Genomic DNA, 18,579 nt, shown 5'->3' with positions numbered 1-18,579 from the left:
GGGCCGGCGCGGGCCAGCGGGGAAACCCGGAGCCTGGAGTTCCGGAGCGGGCGCGGCCTGGGAGGCGCCGGGGAAACCCGGAGTGCGGAATTCTGGACGGGGCGGAGCCCCGGAGCTGCTCGGCCCCGGCGTCCCCCACTCTCCTTGGAGAAAGCCCCAGGAGACCTTATTGTGCCTTTCCGTGCTTAAAAAAGGCCCATAAGAAAGATGGAAACAGACTTTTAGCAGGGCCTGGTGTGACACAAGGGCTGATGGTTTTAAACTTAAAGGAAGGGAGATTCAGGCTGGACATGAGCATGATGAGGGTGGTGAGAGCCTGGCCCAGGTTGGCCAGAAAGGTGGTGGATGAACCATCCCTGGAGACATCCCAGGCCAGGCTGGACGGGGCTCTGAGCAACCTGGGCTGGTGAAGATGTCCCTGCTCATGGCAGGGGGGGCACTGGGGGAGCTGGGAAGGCCCCCTCAACCCAAACCATTCTATGATTATTCTGGTATCTGTTGATTTCTGTTAATAGCAAGGAAGAAGCCATGCCAGACCAAAGCAATTCTAAACTTGCAGCCACATTCGGAGACTTGAAGCAGGTAAAAACTTGAGCCATATAGCCTGTGCACCTTCTGCAGAAACATGAAAATAGCATTATAAACCAGCCTTGAGCAATATAGATTTCCTGTTTAAAGCATGGCCGTGGCCCTCCGCCCCCCATACAGCCAGGGAAAGCAGAGCTGAAGGAAAGAGGGCAAGGAGGAGGGCTGGGGTGCTGCACAGGGGCAAGGGAAAAGGACATACAAGATGACACTGAGGGTAGGAAAGAGGCTCTCAAATTATACGCTGAAGTTAGTTGAATCCAACCAAAAAACAACCCAAAAAAACATAAACTGAACCAAACCACAACATAGAGATTTATCTAATGCACACTTTTTCCTTTTTTTCATCCATGGGCAAAGGTTTCTTAAGGAGAATGTTCAGCTGCCTTCTGGCTCTCCATTGTTAAAGGGAAAATTATCCTGTATTTGCCAGGGAAGTGACACAAGCCCTTTCCTGCTGTGGGACCAACAAACAGCCCCAGCAGATGGTGCTGTGAGCTTTCCATTGCACAAATGGTGTCTCCTTTCTGCTAAGCCATTTTGCATCCAGTCTCCAGCAGCAAGGATGGGAGACTGCTGGCCAGGCTGGTCCTTCTTACATAGGGCTGTAGGTACACGGGTGTACTTGCAAGGTTATGACCTCTGGTCAGTAAGGATGAAAAGATTCCCTTTTTTTGTCTGGCATGTGAAGGTGAGCACGCTGGCAGGTACCCCAATACTAAACAATGCACACATTAAGAGTTCATAATAAATATTTCTTCGACATTTTGCCTTTGGTGGATTTTTCAACTCAGAATTAAGATGAACCTACAGAGCAGCTCTACATTCCTTAGCACAGAAAAGCCAGCATGTTTTCTGGTTGTTCCTCATGCCAAAACAGTGCCCTAGTGCTTCTGGGCTATGAAGACTAGAGTGATTTTGTACAATAGCAAGATACAAACTTGGAGCCAGTCCAGCGTGGTTATTAATAATAGGTAATGCATAACATATGTCAAAGCAAAGACTGTCAAATCTGGCTGACAACTACTCACATCTCAATCATAGAACTTGGCAATGTGCGTGGGTTTTTTTTCCATAAAATAAAGCAATCCCGGATCAACTGCAGATTGTGCTTCACAGAAGGTTCACAGCTACACGCAGATGCCAGGCTCCCACTGCTCATCCGGAGACATATACAGTACGTGAACAGAGTAAAGAACTGATTTGTGACTCATAATAAATGGTTTCCTTTACTCAGCACCAGAAACAGAGTTGCAGAGTGTGCTCACCTGGCAGGTACCACAGCTGCAGAGTTTCTTGAGCCCCCCCAGTTCTGAGGGCTCATCACACATCACCTGCAGCAGCCAGCACAGGTTTCCCTGTGCCACCCCTTTCCCTTCCAAGGGGTAACACATATGGTGCCAAGGAGACCAGTGACAGACCAGACCAAGGTGGGTTTGTTTGTGATTTCCGCACCCCCCCCCCCCCCCCATTTACTTTTCAGGGACAAAATTCCAGTTCCTTTCCTTACAATTAATAGTTTCTTACTGCAAACAGTGTTCCAAACCTGCTAGTGAAAAGACTGCATGTGACATCAGTGGATCTGTCACACACAGACACGGGTTTGCCCCATTAACAAGATAAAGGGGTAAAAAAGAACTCACATGGAAGAGACATTTGCAAGGTTTTTATTATTTGGCCAGAGAGCAAAAGAGCATATCAAGGAAGCAATTTCGACTGTATCTGCAAGGACAATACTGCACTTGGAATGCCACTAATGCTTCATGGCTTGTTCCAAGATATTCTCATCCACCACCTTGTGAGGGAGAGTCACCTTCAACGTTGAATTCTCTTTCATTGCTTGGCAGATTGTTTCATAAGCATAATCATTACCCGACCAGCAGCGTCTGGCAACCTGTCAGACCAGAAAAATCAATGGGTGTAAAAACCCTATGTTTCTCTTGCCACATCCATCTTACACAATATTTGCACAAGCACTGGCACCCAAGTTCATGTCAATAAATCTTTCAACCCTCCACCAGTTTTATGAGTAGTGTTTGGGTAGACTTGGTACATTTTCATGTAGAAATATAACATCAGACATAACACTGTGGAGCCAGGTACCTTATAAACTTTACAAAATTCTCTCACTAAAAATAATTGTGCACTCCATCCCAGCGCTGTAAAATTAGCACTTGCTTTAGATAACCATATCACTTAAGCAATCAGTGCTTTTGTAGCAGGATAAATATTTAATAAGGAAAACATCACTCAATGCATTTTAAAACCATGAAATCAAGAAGCCAGGTTCTCTGCCAGCATGTAAGGATGAAGCACTATGGACAGCCAGGGAACTGTTAGGAAAATGTTAAAATGAACATATATAATGAGTCTTACTTACCCCATTGGAAACATCCCAGCTGAGCATCATCTTAGCCCGTTCTTCAGCTTCCTTGGACCCATCCAAAACCAGGCCAAATCCCCCATTGATCACTTCACCCCTAAAATATATAAATATAAGATTAAATCAAAATACAAAATTAAATCAAAATAATCGAGAGCAATCCCCCCAAATTCATGGGAGTTAATCAGTTGAGTTGCACTGCAGTAAGAAGGAAGAGAACATCGAAATGGTGCTGAATAAGAGATGTTATCAGTAAACTTTATGCTTACCGTTATATAAAAGGGAATTTAGCGGTGCAAAGACCTGTTTTCCTGACTTGCAACAAACCTATTCCACCGTTCCTGCCATGCCCAGCTGGCAGGCGATATCTGCTCCAGGCGGGAATGCCAAAAACCAAGCGTGTGCAGCATCTCCTGAAGGCTGCAGTCTGCACTGACTCCAGGAACACGTAAAGAGTCACTGCTCCTGACCGGCTGGAGAGTTACCTGTCTCAGGGCAGTTTTAAAGGTTATGCTGTTTGTGTTTGCTACTTTAGAGCCTGCCATATAGACAGGATCGTGAGGAGGGCCGTGTACTTATTGAAGCAGACAGATGGATCTATTTACATGGTGTTGGGACAAATGGGAGAGCATAAGTGTTTTATGAAAAAAGCGTTAACCACCACTTAATGCACATCTGCCTCGATCATATCAAAAACAGCAATTCATTTTGTATGAGATACAGAGATGTTTAAAGACATCGGTGCCAACTTTTCAGGAAGCAGACTTATTGGCAGAAGAAGAACATTAAAACTAACAGATTATACTTAAGAGAAATACCAGTCTGGTTTTTAAAGGGCAGGGAAAACACGTAGAGAAAAGCATCTTGTCTGACTGCAGAATCTCCCTGCTCACGTTCCTGTTTCGTTGCATATGGAGAATAGCGGTGAATGCAGTTGGATAATTACCCATTGCTGTAAATGTATGAGAGTTCTGGCATTGCTCAGCATCAGCAATGCCTCGAGGGATGGGACATATCCGACAACAACATACATGCTATGAGAGACTCCTCACAGAGATCCCCAGAGGCAGGATTTTGTCCTCTGCATTTTATAGTTAATATCAGGAATAAGTTTACAAAATTTACATAGAGTAACATGAGATATGTCCATGAATCAGACAGGAGTTTGTTGCCTTCCAGCCCAGGAAGGAATCCTTTCTTACTGTATATTTTCCAGCAGTAACTTGAGCTTCTCAGGAAATGAAGCTACACCGGAGCCCCACAGACCTGAGATCTACTTACTGAGACTGGAGCTGACATTCTCTTGTTTTCAGTGTAACGTTATTTATGTGATGTTAATTCCCTTTCACTAGTTATATACGTTACCTGTGTGCTAACTAGAACCCTGTCACATGGCTGAGGGAGGAACTTAGAGCTCCAGGTCTCACCATGGCAGTACCATTCTGTGAATCCCCTCCACTTTACCACTATTAGATATATCATTACTACAAATACGTTTTCAGGTGAAAGGCACAGCTTTCTTGAAACTGACAGTTCTCACAGCAAAATGTCTGTGAATGAATCATTTATCTTTAGCAGCAAAATTTGAAACAGTCAGGTTTTCAGTTGAGGTGTTTGAATATTGTAAGCTCTGACTCTTCAAAATAAGATGTTTCCTTTTGATTTACACTGTCAACAGTTTTCAGCCTGGAATTTAATTCCCAGGACCTTTTTACTGTGTGAAATATTTCATTACGTCTGCTCTCAGTCTCATTTGGGGATGGAAACAAACACCAAACCACCTGCATTTCTTGCAAATTCTGCTTTTCCAATAGCTCGTGTTGTTACTGTCATCTCTAAGAGAGGCCAGACTGGATGACAACATTACAAATGTAATTATATTAAGACCAGAGCCAGTTACCTCACTGTATTCTGCTGCTTCTGTGTACAGAGACCACATTTGCAATATTCCTTACTGTCAAAGTACCAAGGTAGAGCACACTAATGAACATAATTGGGATCACAGCATGAACACACCTCAAGACCATCTATTGGCAATACCAGACAGTACGAAAACCAGACCTCGGGACTGGTGCTTTATAAAGATATCCCACATGGGAAGATGATGTTCTGTCAGTGGCAAAGATCCCCTCTGTGCCCAGCATCCCAAAGAGCATCCTTTGAAGCTTAGGCACGAGCAATGAGCGTCTGATCTCACACTCCATAAATTTAGAGCCTCTCCATCGACTTCCATGGAGTTACTCCAGTGGAAATCAGAATCACTCATCAGAATCTGTCCTACTGTCTAAAAATCACTCATAAATTAAATGCCAGTGTTTGTTAGGATGGATTTTCTAGCAAAACCTCTCACTTTTAAAGGGGAGCTCTTTGCCTTCATTAGCATTAGGTCACATTTTCAGGTAATTAAAGAAACATGTGGCATTTTGACCTAACCTACCTCCTATAATTTCCAGATGTCTCCTTCTAAGGTGATCAAAGAAAACAAGGCCTCCCTCACAATCAAGATGTCACACTGTCAACAGTGCAGTTCAATTCTTAAATTGCTTCTGCCTTTTTGTTACCACAGGTTACTCAGGCTCTGTGCTAACGTACATTCTCCTACAAACAAACAGGCAGCAAGAAGTGAACAACATTCATTTGCTGTGATTATAGTCAAGACTGTTAATCTTAAGTCTCTCAAACAGCACATGTGACGCAGATTCCAGCTAAATAAATATTAATCCTGCTTCTTCTGTTTGCTCCACATAGCAGAAAACAAAATAAATCAAAGCAGGTAAAAGGCATTTCTCTAATATTGCAGGGAAGATGTGGCAGATCTGTCAGCAGTTCCAGCCTCTTCAGGGAGGACTCAGCTGAAGACAGTGAAATTGCCATTTCTGAGCGCCCTGAACAAAACTTTGCCAATACCAACTTGATTTCCTTCTCATCACACGCATATTTGTTTATAAATATACATACATATATATATATATATATAAGCTTCCACATGCACTTTCACACTTCCAAATCAGCTGATGAAAAGAAGATTTTGAGGCACGTGGAGATTCCTTTATGGCAAAATCAGGTGGATTTTTACTTCTCCAGAAAAAAAAAAAAAAAAGAAAAACAGGGTACTATAAACCTATAAACCTAAAGGCATCTGTCTCTTCCATGCAAAGAAAGTAATCTGTAATGGTTGGTGTTGGTTTTGCTTCTTTTGCTACCTTTAAATTATTCTTTATAGCAATTCTCCTCAGAAGGCAGAGGCTGCAGTGCTGTCTCTAGCCAGGGTGGTGCCGGGGTAGTTAAGCTGAGCAGAACCACCGGTCCTAATCGGCATCTAATGACACGACATTGCTACCATGTCCCAGTCTCAGCATGGTCGCTTATTAAGGCTTGTGCAGAGCCAGGTCTAATTTTCAGGCTTTACATTCTTCACTGAAGCACGGTAATTTAATCACGGAGGCCTATGACTGCTCCCGGGAACGAGGTGAGCAGATACTGTTCCACCGTGACAAGCCACTAAGCTGCCATAGCAAGTGGAAGGTAACTAAACCCTGTTTTTCCATCGATATTTCGATTTCAGTGAACAGCCACACGCTAATTTTCTGATGCATTACGTAAATGACAGCACCTCCGCTCTGCCTTGGGGAAGAGCTTTTTTCTGATGATATAACTCCACTTAAAGACCAAAATTGAAATGGCAGCGTGGTCGGTGCCAGTTTTCCAGAAGTAAGAGCAGTCTTACAATGCAGCCGGTCTCTGAATTGCTCAGAGGGCTAAAATGTGCAGGAGGGATTGGCTGTACAGAAACCAGAGAGAGAGAGTGAATATGATTATTCGTATGCTTTAAGCATCATCAATACACACAATATTGGTGACACAAGCAACTACTTTAGCAATTCGAATACTTATAATTATCATAAAAATATTCCAAGTGTTTTGCAAAACGTAGTGGAAAGTTACTGTCTTTGCTTGTATTTCATAAGCAGACATTTTATAAGGTTGAACTCAGCTAAGGCCATTCAGACATATGTAGTCTGCTGCTGTCTCTGGAGTCTGAGATGACCAGAGTAAGCAGATATTCTGGTATATATTTTCCATTCAGAATTAAGGAAGTTGTGAATAAAATCCTTGCCATGGGGGTTGTTATTTCTGGAATCAGTAAAGCCAGATTTTCACTCAACGTGTCTAAGCCCTCAGAAAGCTTTCTTATCCCGCTGTCCAATTTTGCTCTCACATACCTTCTGTTCTGTAGTTAATTCATTGAAATCCAAGGTGTTAGAGTACAGGAGAGAAAATTCTCCATCTGACTTGAAGGGGGATATTTTCTAGATCCAGCTCATCACCATGAGCAATAATTAAGTATTATGAATAACATGATAACATCTGCTAGAAGTTCTTTGGGTTGCTATTGTTGCTATTCCAGAGCTGGATGGAACAGAGAAGTGGGATTGTTCACAACAGTATTTATTAGAGGGTTGTGCCCTTCTTGACCGGCAACACCACAAAATGAAGACATGACTGTAAATGGGAGAGACTTTGCTGGAAAGAACAAACCAGGACTAAAGACTCTGCAGTGTGGCCAGTCTCTCATTGCCCCACATTCCCACCAACCCGGAGTAACCTCTTCGTGGCATATGATGGAGACCAGTTTCCCTCTCCATACATAGTCCTTTCATTCTGCTTCTGAGTTTAGACACTTCTTTTATTTCTGCATCTTATGTGGAGGTGTTTAATCCAGCCCTTACTTGGCTATGGTCTATTATTCTACCAGGCATGAGCAAGGGGAGAAAGACGACTCGGGGGGCTTTGCTGGCACCTGGGCTGGTTTGTATCAATAACCCGTCATTGCACTTTAGCACATGGGCATTTATATTGGGGTCCTAAGGTCACAGATTTAAATACAGCTTAAGGGGAAACCTAAACATAATCCATCCACTAACACTCTGGCTGTGCATGTGTGAAGACAACTCTGGAAGCAGGATCTGTTCAAAAAGACTATGGCAGACCATCCTTGTTTGGTGAATTAAGTTCTTCAAACTGTGCTGTGGCCAATGTCCAAAACGCTTTATCTAGACATATGAGCATTAAAATACACACAACACCCCACTTTATAATACATCCTTTCATCCCTTGTCTCTAAACCCACCCTTCCCATAATCATGACTCCAGTCATGACTCCAGTAATACACACATAATCATGACACTGTATGACTCCAGTAATGCACACATTTTTGCTGCAGTTCCTCTCCTGTCTCTCCTCCCCACACACATGCACAGCAGTGGTAACAAAGTTCTGAATCCAGCTTTAGAAATATAAATCAATTCTTACCAGCCAACTCCACCACCATTGTGCAGTGCAACCCAGGTTGCTCCTCTAAATGCATCTCCTACAAAATTTTGTACCGCCATGTCTAGGAGGAGAGGAAAGGTGTTATCATGGCTCTGACATGTTGCATTCACCTTTTTATTGTTGTTGTTGTTGTGCTGCTCATTCCCTTCCACCGACGCCTCGATTCTGGCTGTGCTGGAGGACAGGTTTACTCCCAGCTTCTCTCACAAATATACAGTGAGCATCTCATTCTTGGGAAGAACGGAAAACAGAGATTTTCCTCCTGATCTTTGCCCCTACACTGGAGGAAGCAAATGCCAGTGTCACACTGGTTTGTGAGGACTCTGGTGCTTTCTGCATATGTGATCCCATTCAAGTAGCTGAAGAACCCACCACTCTTAGGCTGGAGATATGTCCTGAGGTGGAGAGATACAATCCTCTCCTTGGGGATGCCTCGGTCATGGAAAAACAGGCTGGACACCTCCATGTGGAGGGTTTCAAAATTGGGGGGACACCTGGAAAACTACACACCTTGAAGTTCTCAGAAGCCTGAAGTATTTTCAGCTCAGAGTACAGAGTTAATTCAGGCCAGTGTAAAGCTAAGGAGCTACACTTTGGGAACACACCTGGGATCAAAGTGATATCGGCCATGATTCTCTTGACATAAGGGAATTTCACCCTGAATGCCAACTGCTGAAATCACACAGGTTTCTTTTGTTTGAAAAACAGTTTAGCAGACAAATGTCATGTGACTGTGAAATGTATGATTTCCACTGAAATGTTCCCTAGAATTGTGTATGTCCACTACAATTTGTGCTAAAGGATACACCCAGAGAGGTAGAAAGAGGTACACGCACAGGACAATAGGGTAAAATTTACTGAAAATATTTGGCCAGATTTAATAGATTATTTGCTGTGCTTTTAGCAGCAAAAAACAAAGAGACAACAGCAATATCCTTGCCAGCCACATTTCTGAATATTTCAACAGATCCACAGTTGTTACATGTCTGATGGATAAATGAGTTTACTTGAGTGCTAATCTATGTTAAATCCTGTCAAAAGCCCCATTATGGCATCTTATCTGGCATTATGTCACTTTAATAACCCAATTATCATAATTACAGTGCTGTCAAGAGGGAACGGGAGAGATCAAAATCCCCATATTCTAAAAATGTACAGATTTCTTCCTCAGCCACTAGTGCAATAAGAATGGAGGCTGGACAGGGAGCATGGCAAGTGGTTTAACGGTGTAATAATGTGCTGCTTCTTGGCTTCGATAAAGGTCACTCACTCTGCAAATGTCTGTGCTGAGCTACACTTTGCCAAGCAGGGATGACCCATGTTTGCCAAGGATTGGGCTGAGGTACTTACTACAAAGCTAAATAAGACAGGCAAGCACTCTGGAAAATTCCTGTGTGCTACAGAGGAGCCAGTTTCAACTGAACTGGCTCAAATGTGGTGTGAAAACAATTGGAAAGAAGGGAGCCAGGAAGACCTAAGATATTTTTTTATTACCTCCAGAGGGTCATCTGGTAAAGCTGCGTTAGGCTGGTTTCAAAGCCCAGTGAAATCAGTGGCCAACAGGCTTTAGATAAGCCCTTGGAAAAGGCAAATGGCTCGTGAAAATAATAAAATGCAAAGTAAAACAGATAGCATGATAAGCAATGGGGTTTTAGCAAGCCTTATTTCTATTGCCTTCTTCTGAGGGCATTGCCTGAGCTTTACTTATGTTGTTAAGCCCTTTGGTGGAGACATTACTTTGGATTGCTGTTCTCTGTGCAGCTGCATCATTTTCTCACAGCTTGTCAGAACCAAACATTATTCCAGGCATCTATCTGCCCTATTAGAACGAGCCAACAACCTCAAAAAGTGTTGAAGTGGGACTAATAGACACAGCTAAAAGCCTCATTTCATCAGAAAATTCAGTTAAGATAGCAGGGAACTTTTCTCCTTAAAATTGAGCCATAATTTGGTTCTATTATGAGTTCACATAATGGAAGTAATTCAATATGCTCAGCTACCTCTATCATAATTTCTTCTACAGCAGCTTATATCCTCCAATCTCAAACCACTTTGCGATTGTCAGTCCATGACATGCAGAAACACTACTGGGCTAAAGCTATTATTGTAATTTCCACTTTATGGTTGGAAAATTGAGGAAGATTTAAGTTAAAAATTGCTTAGTGCTTCACTCTTTTTTTTTTTTTTCAGGCCTCTAATCTGATATTTCTTAGGTTTATTTTCCTAAAGCACCATTTCACAAACTTAAAAGCAGAGTTTGGTGAGCGCAGGTCAGGTGTATAGAATCAAAGGTTCCTTCTGTATAGCAAACCTACAGGATTTGCCCACAGTCACACTGTAAGTGAGCAACAAGACTTGCGATCCAATCCAGGACACTTGACTTCCATCCTTATGTTTTAACTATCAAAGTATGTTCCCTTATGACCAGAAAAGTTCCTTTCAGACTCTCCAGACTGTTTACTTGAGTCCTCAGGCAATGAAAAGAACACAGCTGTGAATCTTTTTGCTTTAAGCAAAATACTATTATAAACCTGATTTTGATCTTGTGGGTCCCAAGGAAATACGGCTGTAATTCTGCTTGGATCACCTCTTTGAAACAGAGATGTGCAAAATTAAAATCAAACAGAAGACACAGTCCTCTGAGACAGACTGCTGTCTATTTACAATCAGGTAAATCTTATGCATCTTAGTTGAATTTTCAGCAGTGTTCTGGACCTCCTCTGTTTAACTAGCTCCACATTAATGTCTGTATTGCTATTAAATCCCACAAAGCTTCTCAGGAAATCTGATTAATTGGGATTAAAGGGTTAAACAAAAACATTTTAAAAATGTTGCATTAAAAAAATAACTCTCTTTTAAAGCAGTTTCCTTGTTTGCCCACACAGACAAGCCCCAGCTGCTCTCCTGACCTGCACAAAAGGCTGATCCATCATAAACGTTGGACGTTTCTCTGTAAGGACTGTCGGTCCCACTCACATCATGGTGATCTCGGCTGAGGACAACTGGAGCCTGAAAAAGCCAAGGATGAGAAAATGGAATCCTTCATGGACTGTCAATGCTACTAGGAATCATCATTTGCTGAATTCACTTCTGCCTTAAGTCATTTCAAACTTCAGCTTTGTCCCCTCTCCTAAACCCCCTGGAACACCTTCCCTGCCTATTATTTCTTATAAAAATTGTTGCTCACGTACTGTTCATGAAAGCCACTATCCTTTTATAACCAAGAACAGGAGCTTGTTTTTATGCCAATGGCATCCTCAAAGGAGGGCAGGGAGAAGAGAGGAAGCAGTGTGGTTATTTCACCTGAGCATCTTTGAAATTTCAAAGACACTTGCAAAAATCTTTATTAAAAATAAATCTTTAATCTGCTCTCTGTTGAAAATGAACAAAGCAAGAATTTTTACACTTTTCCATTCTTTTGGAAGACTTCAAGACTGAAAATAGGTTAGCAGTGAAAATCAGTGATTTCATACAGCTCAAACAAGTCCATTCTTGATCTGGATTTTAACTGACAGTATGAATCTAGATCAGCTTGCAGGTCTTCATTATCATTTGCCACACATGGGGTTTATAGAAGAATAATTCACTCTTGGCATGATGTGACCTGGAATTAGCTGGCTTGAACGGCAACTGCTTGAAGCTTTCTCCTTTCCCACCTGCCACCCCAGTCTCAGATATTAAACACAATTACCAGATCGTATCAAGACAAAAAAGACAAACCTTAATCTTTCCTTCAGAAATTGCTTGATTAATAGCCACAGCTATAGACACACGACCCCTCTGATCAGAATATAAGATTCTAGCTTGAGAGCCAACAACCTGAAAAATAAAAATGCCAGAGCGATAAGGTTCTCTGTGCAACTGGCTTATCTTCAGGGCCCAGATAAATGGAGTCACAGGAGAAGGTGCAGATTATTTCTTCATCAACATCCGGCTCCCAGAAAAAATAAATTAAAATCCCTTTTTGAACCGAGTTATCTCCACTCACACAATCAGTGATATGTATTTCTGTATTCAGCTGCTACTGTCCAATAAATCCCACTTTTTAAATCAACCTGACTGCTAGGCTATAATCCTCCTATCAACAAATCCCTTATCAACAGCTGAGAAGCAGAGGTTTGGACCTGGCAGGCTGGAAGAGAAGAGAAACATGGAGACAAAGAATGGCAAAAAACATCTGTCCTGCACACTGATGCTCCTCTCCAGCTTTTACCCCACAGGCCAACCTGGCTGCCAGATGAGGAGAGCACATGTGAGCCCCACAGTGTTAGTGGTTCGCTTCCCAGTGAGAGCCTGCCCTAAAACAAAAACAAAGGATGCTTCACTGCCATCCTGCTTCCCACAACACAAACTATGGCAGTTCTTTGGCCTCATCACCTATTTTGAAAAGGGCAGTGGGAACTGAAGAGGTTAGGCCAAAGCAATGCCAAGAATGACATTTTGAATAGTGCTCTGAAAGGTAGTTAAAAATGAGGTGCATGGTGAATCATCGATGCGTTTCACTCCAGATAGAAGACTAGATGTTTGAAGATTTCCAGATGAGAATGTGAAGGCAAAGAACTGCTTCAGCTCACCCTAAAACCCTGCTGTGGAGAGAGGTTTAAGCTCTCTTCCCTGGGAGTTACAGCCAGTGTTTTTATTCATGCCCATTCCTGTTTTCACTCCATTCAAAATCTGCATTCTGGACCAGGAATGGACACGAGTGCTGAAGGAGGTTGGGCACTCACCAGCCGGTGCCTGCCAGCTTCCCGAATCCAGCGGATGTTGTCATGGTACTGCTGCTTCACAGATGTGCTCACTTGCAAGAGAAAACAAAAAAGAAAAGAGGCTTTGAAAATGAATGCAATATGCTCTAAATGTAATTCATCTGACAGCACTAGGAAGTCAAATTCTGCTCTCAGATACAAGCACGCATATAGGAAATGCTACGCATTATAGAATCCTCTGTGCAGCCCATGCAGTAACCGGTACCATGTATGCAGAGGAAGGCACAAGGAGGCTGCTGGAATGAAAACTCCCATTCAGATCTTTAGCAAGCTAAATTAAACCTTGAGTACTGTTCCTTTTTCTGTCACCTGGCTTGCTGCCTACTAAACACCCAATTCCTTTCCGAGACTTTGCTTAATTAGTAGCTTTAGCAAACTCCATGACATTGGGTACTACAGTTCCATCTTTCATCAGGTAGTAACTACGTCCTTTGAGTCAACCAGCAGAAGAAGCCAGCAATATATATTTGAGGATAAGTTACACCAATGCTGGGATATAGATTTATAGCGCAGCAATTGCTTGGTACTAAATGGCGCACGTGAAGGTTTTTGTCCCAAGATAAAACTGAGATCTCCTCTTCTTCTCTGATCAGTCCAGTCATCAGTGCTGCATCTCTCATCTCTGCAAAAGGCCACATTAAAAGCTCAGATACCTTAAGAGTAGAAGCAGATAATAAAACTACATCGGACTTTTTCCACAGTTTGTGAGGTGCAAAAATTCAACTCCGCAAAAGAAGAATGTTGAACATTAGACTCAAGGCCACGTCAAAAATTTGGATTTGGAATGCAACAGACCTCAGCTCTGTGGAGTCTTCACTCAGCCATCGTAACAGATTCTTTTATAAAACTCAAAGGTAGGTTCAGATTTTAGATGTACGTATGTGTGATAATATCCAGACCCCGGAATTTGGTCCAAGCCCAGGTCCCATAGGGAACAGAGAGCAAGTGGAATACTCAAGAACTTGAATCCATGAATGGATGTTTATTTTCTGGCTGAATTCTCTTTTCATTTCTCTTTGAAATCCTATTCCCATTGTCCTGCCAAATTCAACAGCAAATCCAATTATAGCCTTGCCCTTACGCCTGTTTTCACCTGCTGGGATATTTTTAAATGTAATATTTCATTTAAGAATTCCATGCAAGAGTTCAATGCATTTTGTCTGTGGAAGAGATTTCTCTCCCCAGCTTTACATTACCACCTATATAAACACTCATATACTATAGTGCACACAGTAACTAATTCATTTCCTAGTCTCTCAATGCAAACCATCCAAAGGTCACGCATCAATTCAATCTTGAGAGAAGATGGCTGGAGATTGCTGTACGTGGCAGAAAAATTACTGCAGATTTCTGAAGATAGATCCAGCACTAGACTATTGGATTTCACCCCCACTTCAATTAAGCCAAGGCACCAGGTTTAAAAACATGAGAGTTTCAATATCCATAGAACAGGGGAGGCACTTCTGGGCTATTGCATTAAAAACACCTCATGCTCCATTGCTATTTCTTCAAGAGGACTCCTAAGGAAAGTTTAAGAGAATATACACCACTAAGGACCCACTCCATCAATAATTCACCTCTTGGGAGGAAGAAGCTGGACACGAGCCTTACATTAGAGGAAGGCAACAGTTGTTTTGTTTCAAATGAGAGAAATATCTGAATACGGTGTTTCCTTCTCAGAAACACCACCCTGGATCCTCACAACGCTAACTGTTCCAGAACAAATAGGAGAACATTCAAAATCTTCACACATCTATTCATATTGCAATGATGTCTTTCATGAAATATTTCAATATTACCAGATAAAAATATTATGCTCTTCTCCCCATTAAAATATGCACTGGATTTGTGAGCTGTTTCTTTCTGATCCCTTCCTTGGCTCTGAGAAGCACAAAGCTCCACTCTCTCCAAATGGAAGAGCTGAGGACTTCAGTGCCAGGGGACAAGGACACTGAAGTCTTTGAGTCTGCCATCCAGCTACTGTAAAAGCAGACAAAGAAAGGGAAAGTAGCAGGGGCCTCCACTGCAACCTGGGGGACATGATGCATGTTTGCTGACACAAAATTAGCTTTGTCTCAGTGGGGGATAACAGTAACAGCCGACTTTCAAGGATACAGAAGAATGAAAATGTAATTCCTAGATATAAGAATAGCATACAGAGCCATGCAGCTATTCCAGATTGATTCCACCAGTGAGTAGAAACAGCAGTGAATTTATTAACAAAAGACAAAGAAAGACCTCAACATTGTAATCACAAATAAATGACACTGGATGGAGCACCACATGCAGGAAACCTGGGGTTCCTGCCACTGGTCTCTTAAAAACCTCCCGAGATTCCCAGGCTTCATTCACCTGTCAGACAAGGGCAAAACCATTTGAATCCTGTGAAAAAAAACCTCTTGGAAACCTATTGATGGAAGATACTGTTGACCTTAAAGTTTCAAGGTGATAAAGTGCAGGAAAACCTGTAACAAATGAAAATAAATGCTCTTAACCAAAATTGCAACAATAGCTTTGGGACCAATAACATCTCCACATAGTGGTTTTTATATTTTACCTACTGTTTACAATCCTTATAGGAGTTTGGAGAACAGTGAGGTTTCCTGCTCCTGTAGATCAGGCCAAAGAGTGCTTTCTACAGTTTTGACCAAAAGCTGTCACACATTCTGCACCTCTGGTGATGGGGACATGGGACCGTGTCTTACCTCCCCGACGTATCGAGTCTTCCAGCACAGACATGGCAATCGAGTCAGTGGCAGCAAGATCCTGTGGGTCACCTGAGGTGCAAACCCAGCGGAATGGCCCAAATCCCAGGGAAAAAATGTCCCTGGGAAGAGAACATGTTTCATTAAGAGATAGTTGGAATTCTTTCCTTATTTATCCTGGCTGCTAGCAGTGCTTTTCTTTCATTAGCTGGCGACGGAAGAATTTGAAACATTTTCAATGAACTAATCTAAACAGAAGCATCAGGGACCATTAATTGAGAAATTAAACAGTGCTGTTTCATGCGGCCATCAACTGGTGTACTGAAAGACAGTCAGGCCAGAATTTTGACAGGAATGTTGGGCAGGCAGATCAATCAAACAAGTGCATCACCAGATGAATTGCAATTTTTCTTCTGTTTCATCAAATAAATTCTCCCTGATGCCTGGTCTTTTGTCCTCAACCCAGGCTAACTCTGAGTGCATCTACACTATCACACAAGTGTAGGCTCTGAACAAGTGCTCGAGTCCAGACTTATTTGCTGTCCACATTGTTAAAAACACAATAGTAAGACATGTTTCAACTGAGTTCCAGAAGAGATCTAATCTAGTTGTACCTTACTCCATGTTCAAGTTCTTATTCACAAGCTAAGCATATGTCAGAGGCAAAAGGTGTTATAAACCCAGTCCCTTGACAGATCTGAGCTCAGCTTTTTCTACCAGCAGTATGCACAGCTTGGGTAAGAGGTACAGTTGGCAATAGGAGCAAATGAGTGTCCTATTTCAGATATGCTTTTAACATCAGTGTAGACATCAGCCTTGATGATTTGGAACTGAGCTCTACTGCTCTGGAGAGACAAGCTCTTCATTTTTAGCACCTAGAAGTGAAGTTGTATTTAGTTACAGTTTGAGGCTGTGACTTGGCTATTCTCTGAAGTGAAGCAGAGCTGCTTAAATAAAACTGATGCAACAAGAGAGAAAATGCAGCTATTCATGTAAAGGAGTGAAGAGTTTTGATTTGGCAATGTTTTAGCTGACTGTTCACACATCTGGTGTCTGCTTTCATAACACTTTTTAATCCTAAAAAGGATAAAGCTTTACATAAAATTATCAAGACACGCTATACCTTTCAGGATAAAATATTAGCAAAACCTGTGGTGTCAGAGTTTACTTATGTTAATCACATACAACATGTCCCTCCAGGTCTGGCTCCTCTTTTCCCCTGTACACAGGAAAATGCAAGGAGTAGCTAAGGAAGCCAACAGAAAACATGAGCATGATGCTCACAGCCAACAGGACATCTTCCTAAATCACACTGCACATTACTCTAGAGTGCAGAAAAATAAGACCAACTCTGAGATAACACCTGTGACATCAATTTTCCTACTGCTGTGGTTGACTCCTTTCTGTCATTTATAGTAGACTGGAAAATTTGCATGAAGTAGAGTCTTTGTAGCACTGTCCCCCTAAAGAGAGAGAGTCACAACACACTTTAATGCTTTATTCCAAGCTCTCCTCAACATACCCCATGATGTGCTGAACATAGGAAGGATATCGAAATTCTGTTTTGTTGGCTCCTCTTTTCCCAACATCAGCACCTATAAAAAAAATATTTAAAGAGTCAGTGACTTAATGAAGAAAAACTATAAAATGTAAAACCAGACTGCACCTGGGTTCCCAATGAAGGCTCTATCCCAGCCACAGAGATGGTCAGGGCTCTCAGAGAGCAAGAGAAAGAAAGGGCCAACCCTATCCTGCCAAAATATGTAGCTGGGAAAATGCATGTAGGATTGTCCTTGCTTCCACCTGACAGCTCCAGGATCTACTCACCAGCCCTTTGAGCTTCCAAGAGAAAAGCATTGCCATAATCCCAAAAAAACATGCCCTTATCAGCCAGTCTGTTAATAGCAGCCACATGTCTCCTCAGACTGAAATAAAAGAAGGAAACAGTTATTCTTGAGATGGATAAAATACCAAAAAGAATAATATTATGAACTCACTAAAGGCATGAAAGCAGGGGGAGACAGATGGAACTGAAAGACCCCAGAGAAACTTAGATATAAACCCATAAGATATCATTTGAGATGTTTTCAGTGTCTGTAGCACCTGTTATTCCCAAATCTTGAAGCTATTTACAGTCATTAAGGGAACTTCAATAATTAGCAGAGTAGGGTCACATCTTTCAGCGAAGAAATGCAGCCAGCTCTGAGGATGGAATGTAATAACAAAAAAACAGTCTACGCAAGACTGCAAAACAGTTTAAGAAGTTCACAGAGAAAGTGAACAGAGACAGAAAAACTGAAAATGGCTGAACACCACTGTTCTGGCCTCTGCCTTGGCCCAAACAGTGAAATAAATCATTAGTGTTCTAACCTCTGATCGTATACACTAGAGACTGCTCCTAAAATGATGGTAAGTGATGTCTGCCAGATCCTGAGTGACACGAGTACCAAGTTGGGAGTTAATTAGTACTGTAGCTCTACCCAGATTTCTACTGAAATACTAAAGAACACAAAACTCTCACAAGAAAGACAAAATTCATATCACTCGCAGAACAACTAAACTTAAAGGTTAAAAACATGTATCACCAAAACATTTACCTCTCTTGTACCAGGGTCCGGAACTTCCCTGGATTGGTGGAAAGGAGCTGCTTTGCTTCCTCAAAACCAAGCTGTACTGGGTAGTATCCCCCGCTGAACGGGTTGTGACACGAAGTTTGGTCAGAGCCCAGGTCAACCAGCAGCTCTCCTGTTGTGTCCAGCTCGTACACCAGCCGCTCCCTGGGAAGCCAAGGAATGGAGTGTTTGA

The 18,579-nt window shown here is 42.2% G+C and overlaps 1 protein-coding gene across 6 annotated transcripts in view; it reads right to left on the bottom strand.

The window, feature by feature from the left end:
- Positions 1–2,236: 2,236 nt before the first annotated feature.
- The window catches only part of UROC1 (urocanate hydratase 1), a 79,432-nt gene continuing 63,089 nt past the window's right edge, over positions 2,237–18,579 (bottom strand). For all 6 annotated transcript variants that reach the window (XM_065075621.1, XM_065075622.1, XM_065075624.1 and 3 more), the window contains 10 exons: positions 18,372–18,551; positions 17,602–17,699; positions 17,297–17,369; positions 15,775–15,896; positions 13,031–13,101; positions 12,024–12,122; positions 11,213–11,312; positions 8,283–8,364; positions 2,966–3,065; positions 2,237–2,479 (listed from right to left, as the gene is read on the bottom strand). In XM_065075621.1, the coding sequence (XP_064931693.1) occupies positions 2,339–2,479; positions 2,966–3,065; positions 8,283–8,364; positions 11,213–11,312; positions 12,024–12,122; positions 13,031–13,101; positions 15,775–15,896; positions 17,297–17,369; positions 17,602–17,699; positions 18,372–18,551 (1,066 nt within the window). In that variant the 3' untranslated portion in view covers positions 2,237–2,338. The remainder of the gene's footprint in view (positions 2,480–2,965; positions 3,066–8,282; positions 8,365–11,212; positions 11,313–12,023; positions 12,123–13,030; positions 13,102–15,774; positions 15,897–17,296; positions 17,370–17,601; positions 17,700–18,371; positions 18,552–18,579) is intronic.

This window comes from Columba livia, chromosome 10, assembly GCF_036013475.1.
Source record: "Columba livia isolate bColLiv1 breed racing homer chromosome 10, bColLiv1.pat.W.v2, whole genome shotgun sequence".
NCBI classification, from domain to species: Eukaryota; Metazoa; Chordata; class Aves; order Columbiformes; family Columbidae; genus Columba; species Columba livia.
Note: the sequence above shows the minus strand (reverse complement) of the source record. Positions and strands in the feature narration are given on the sequence as shown.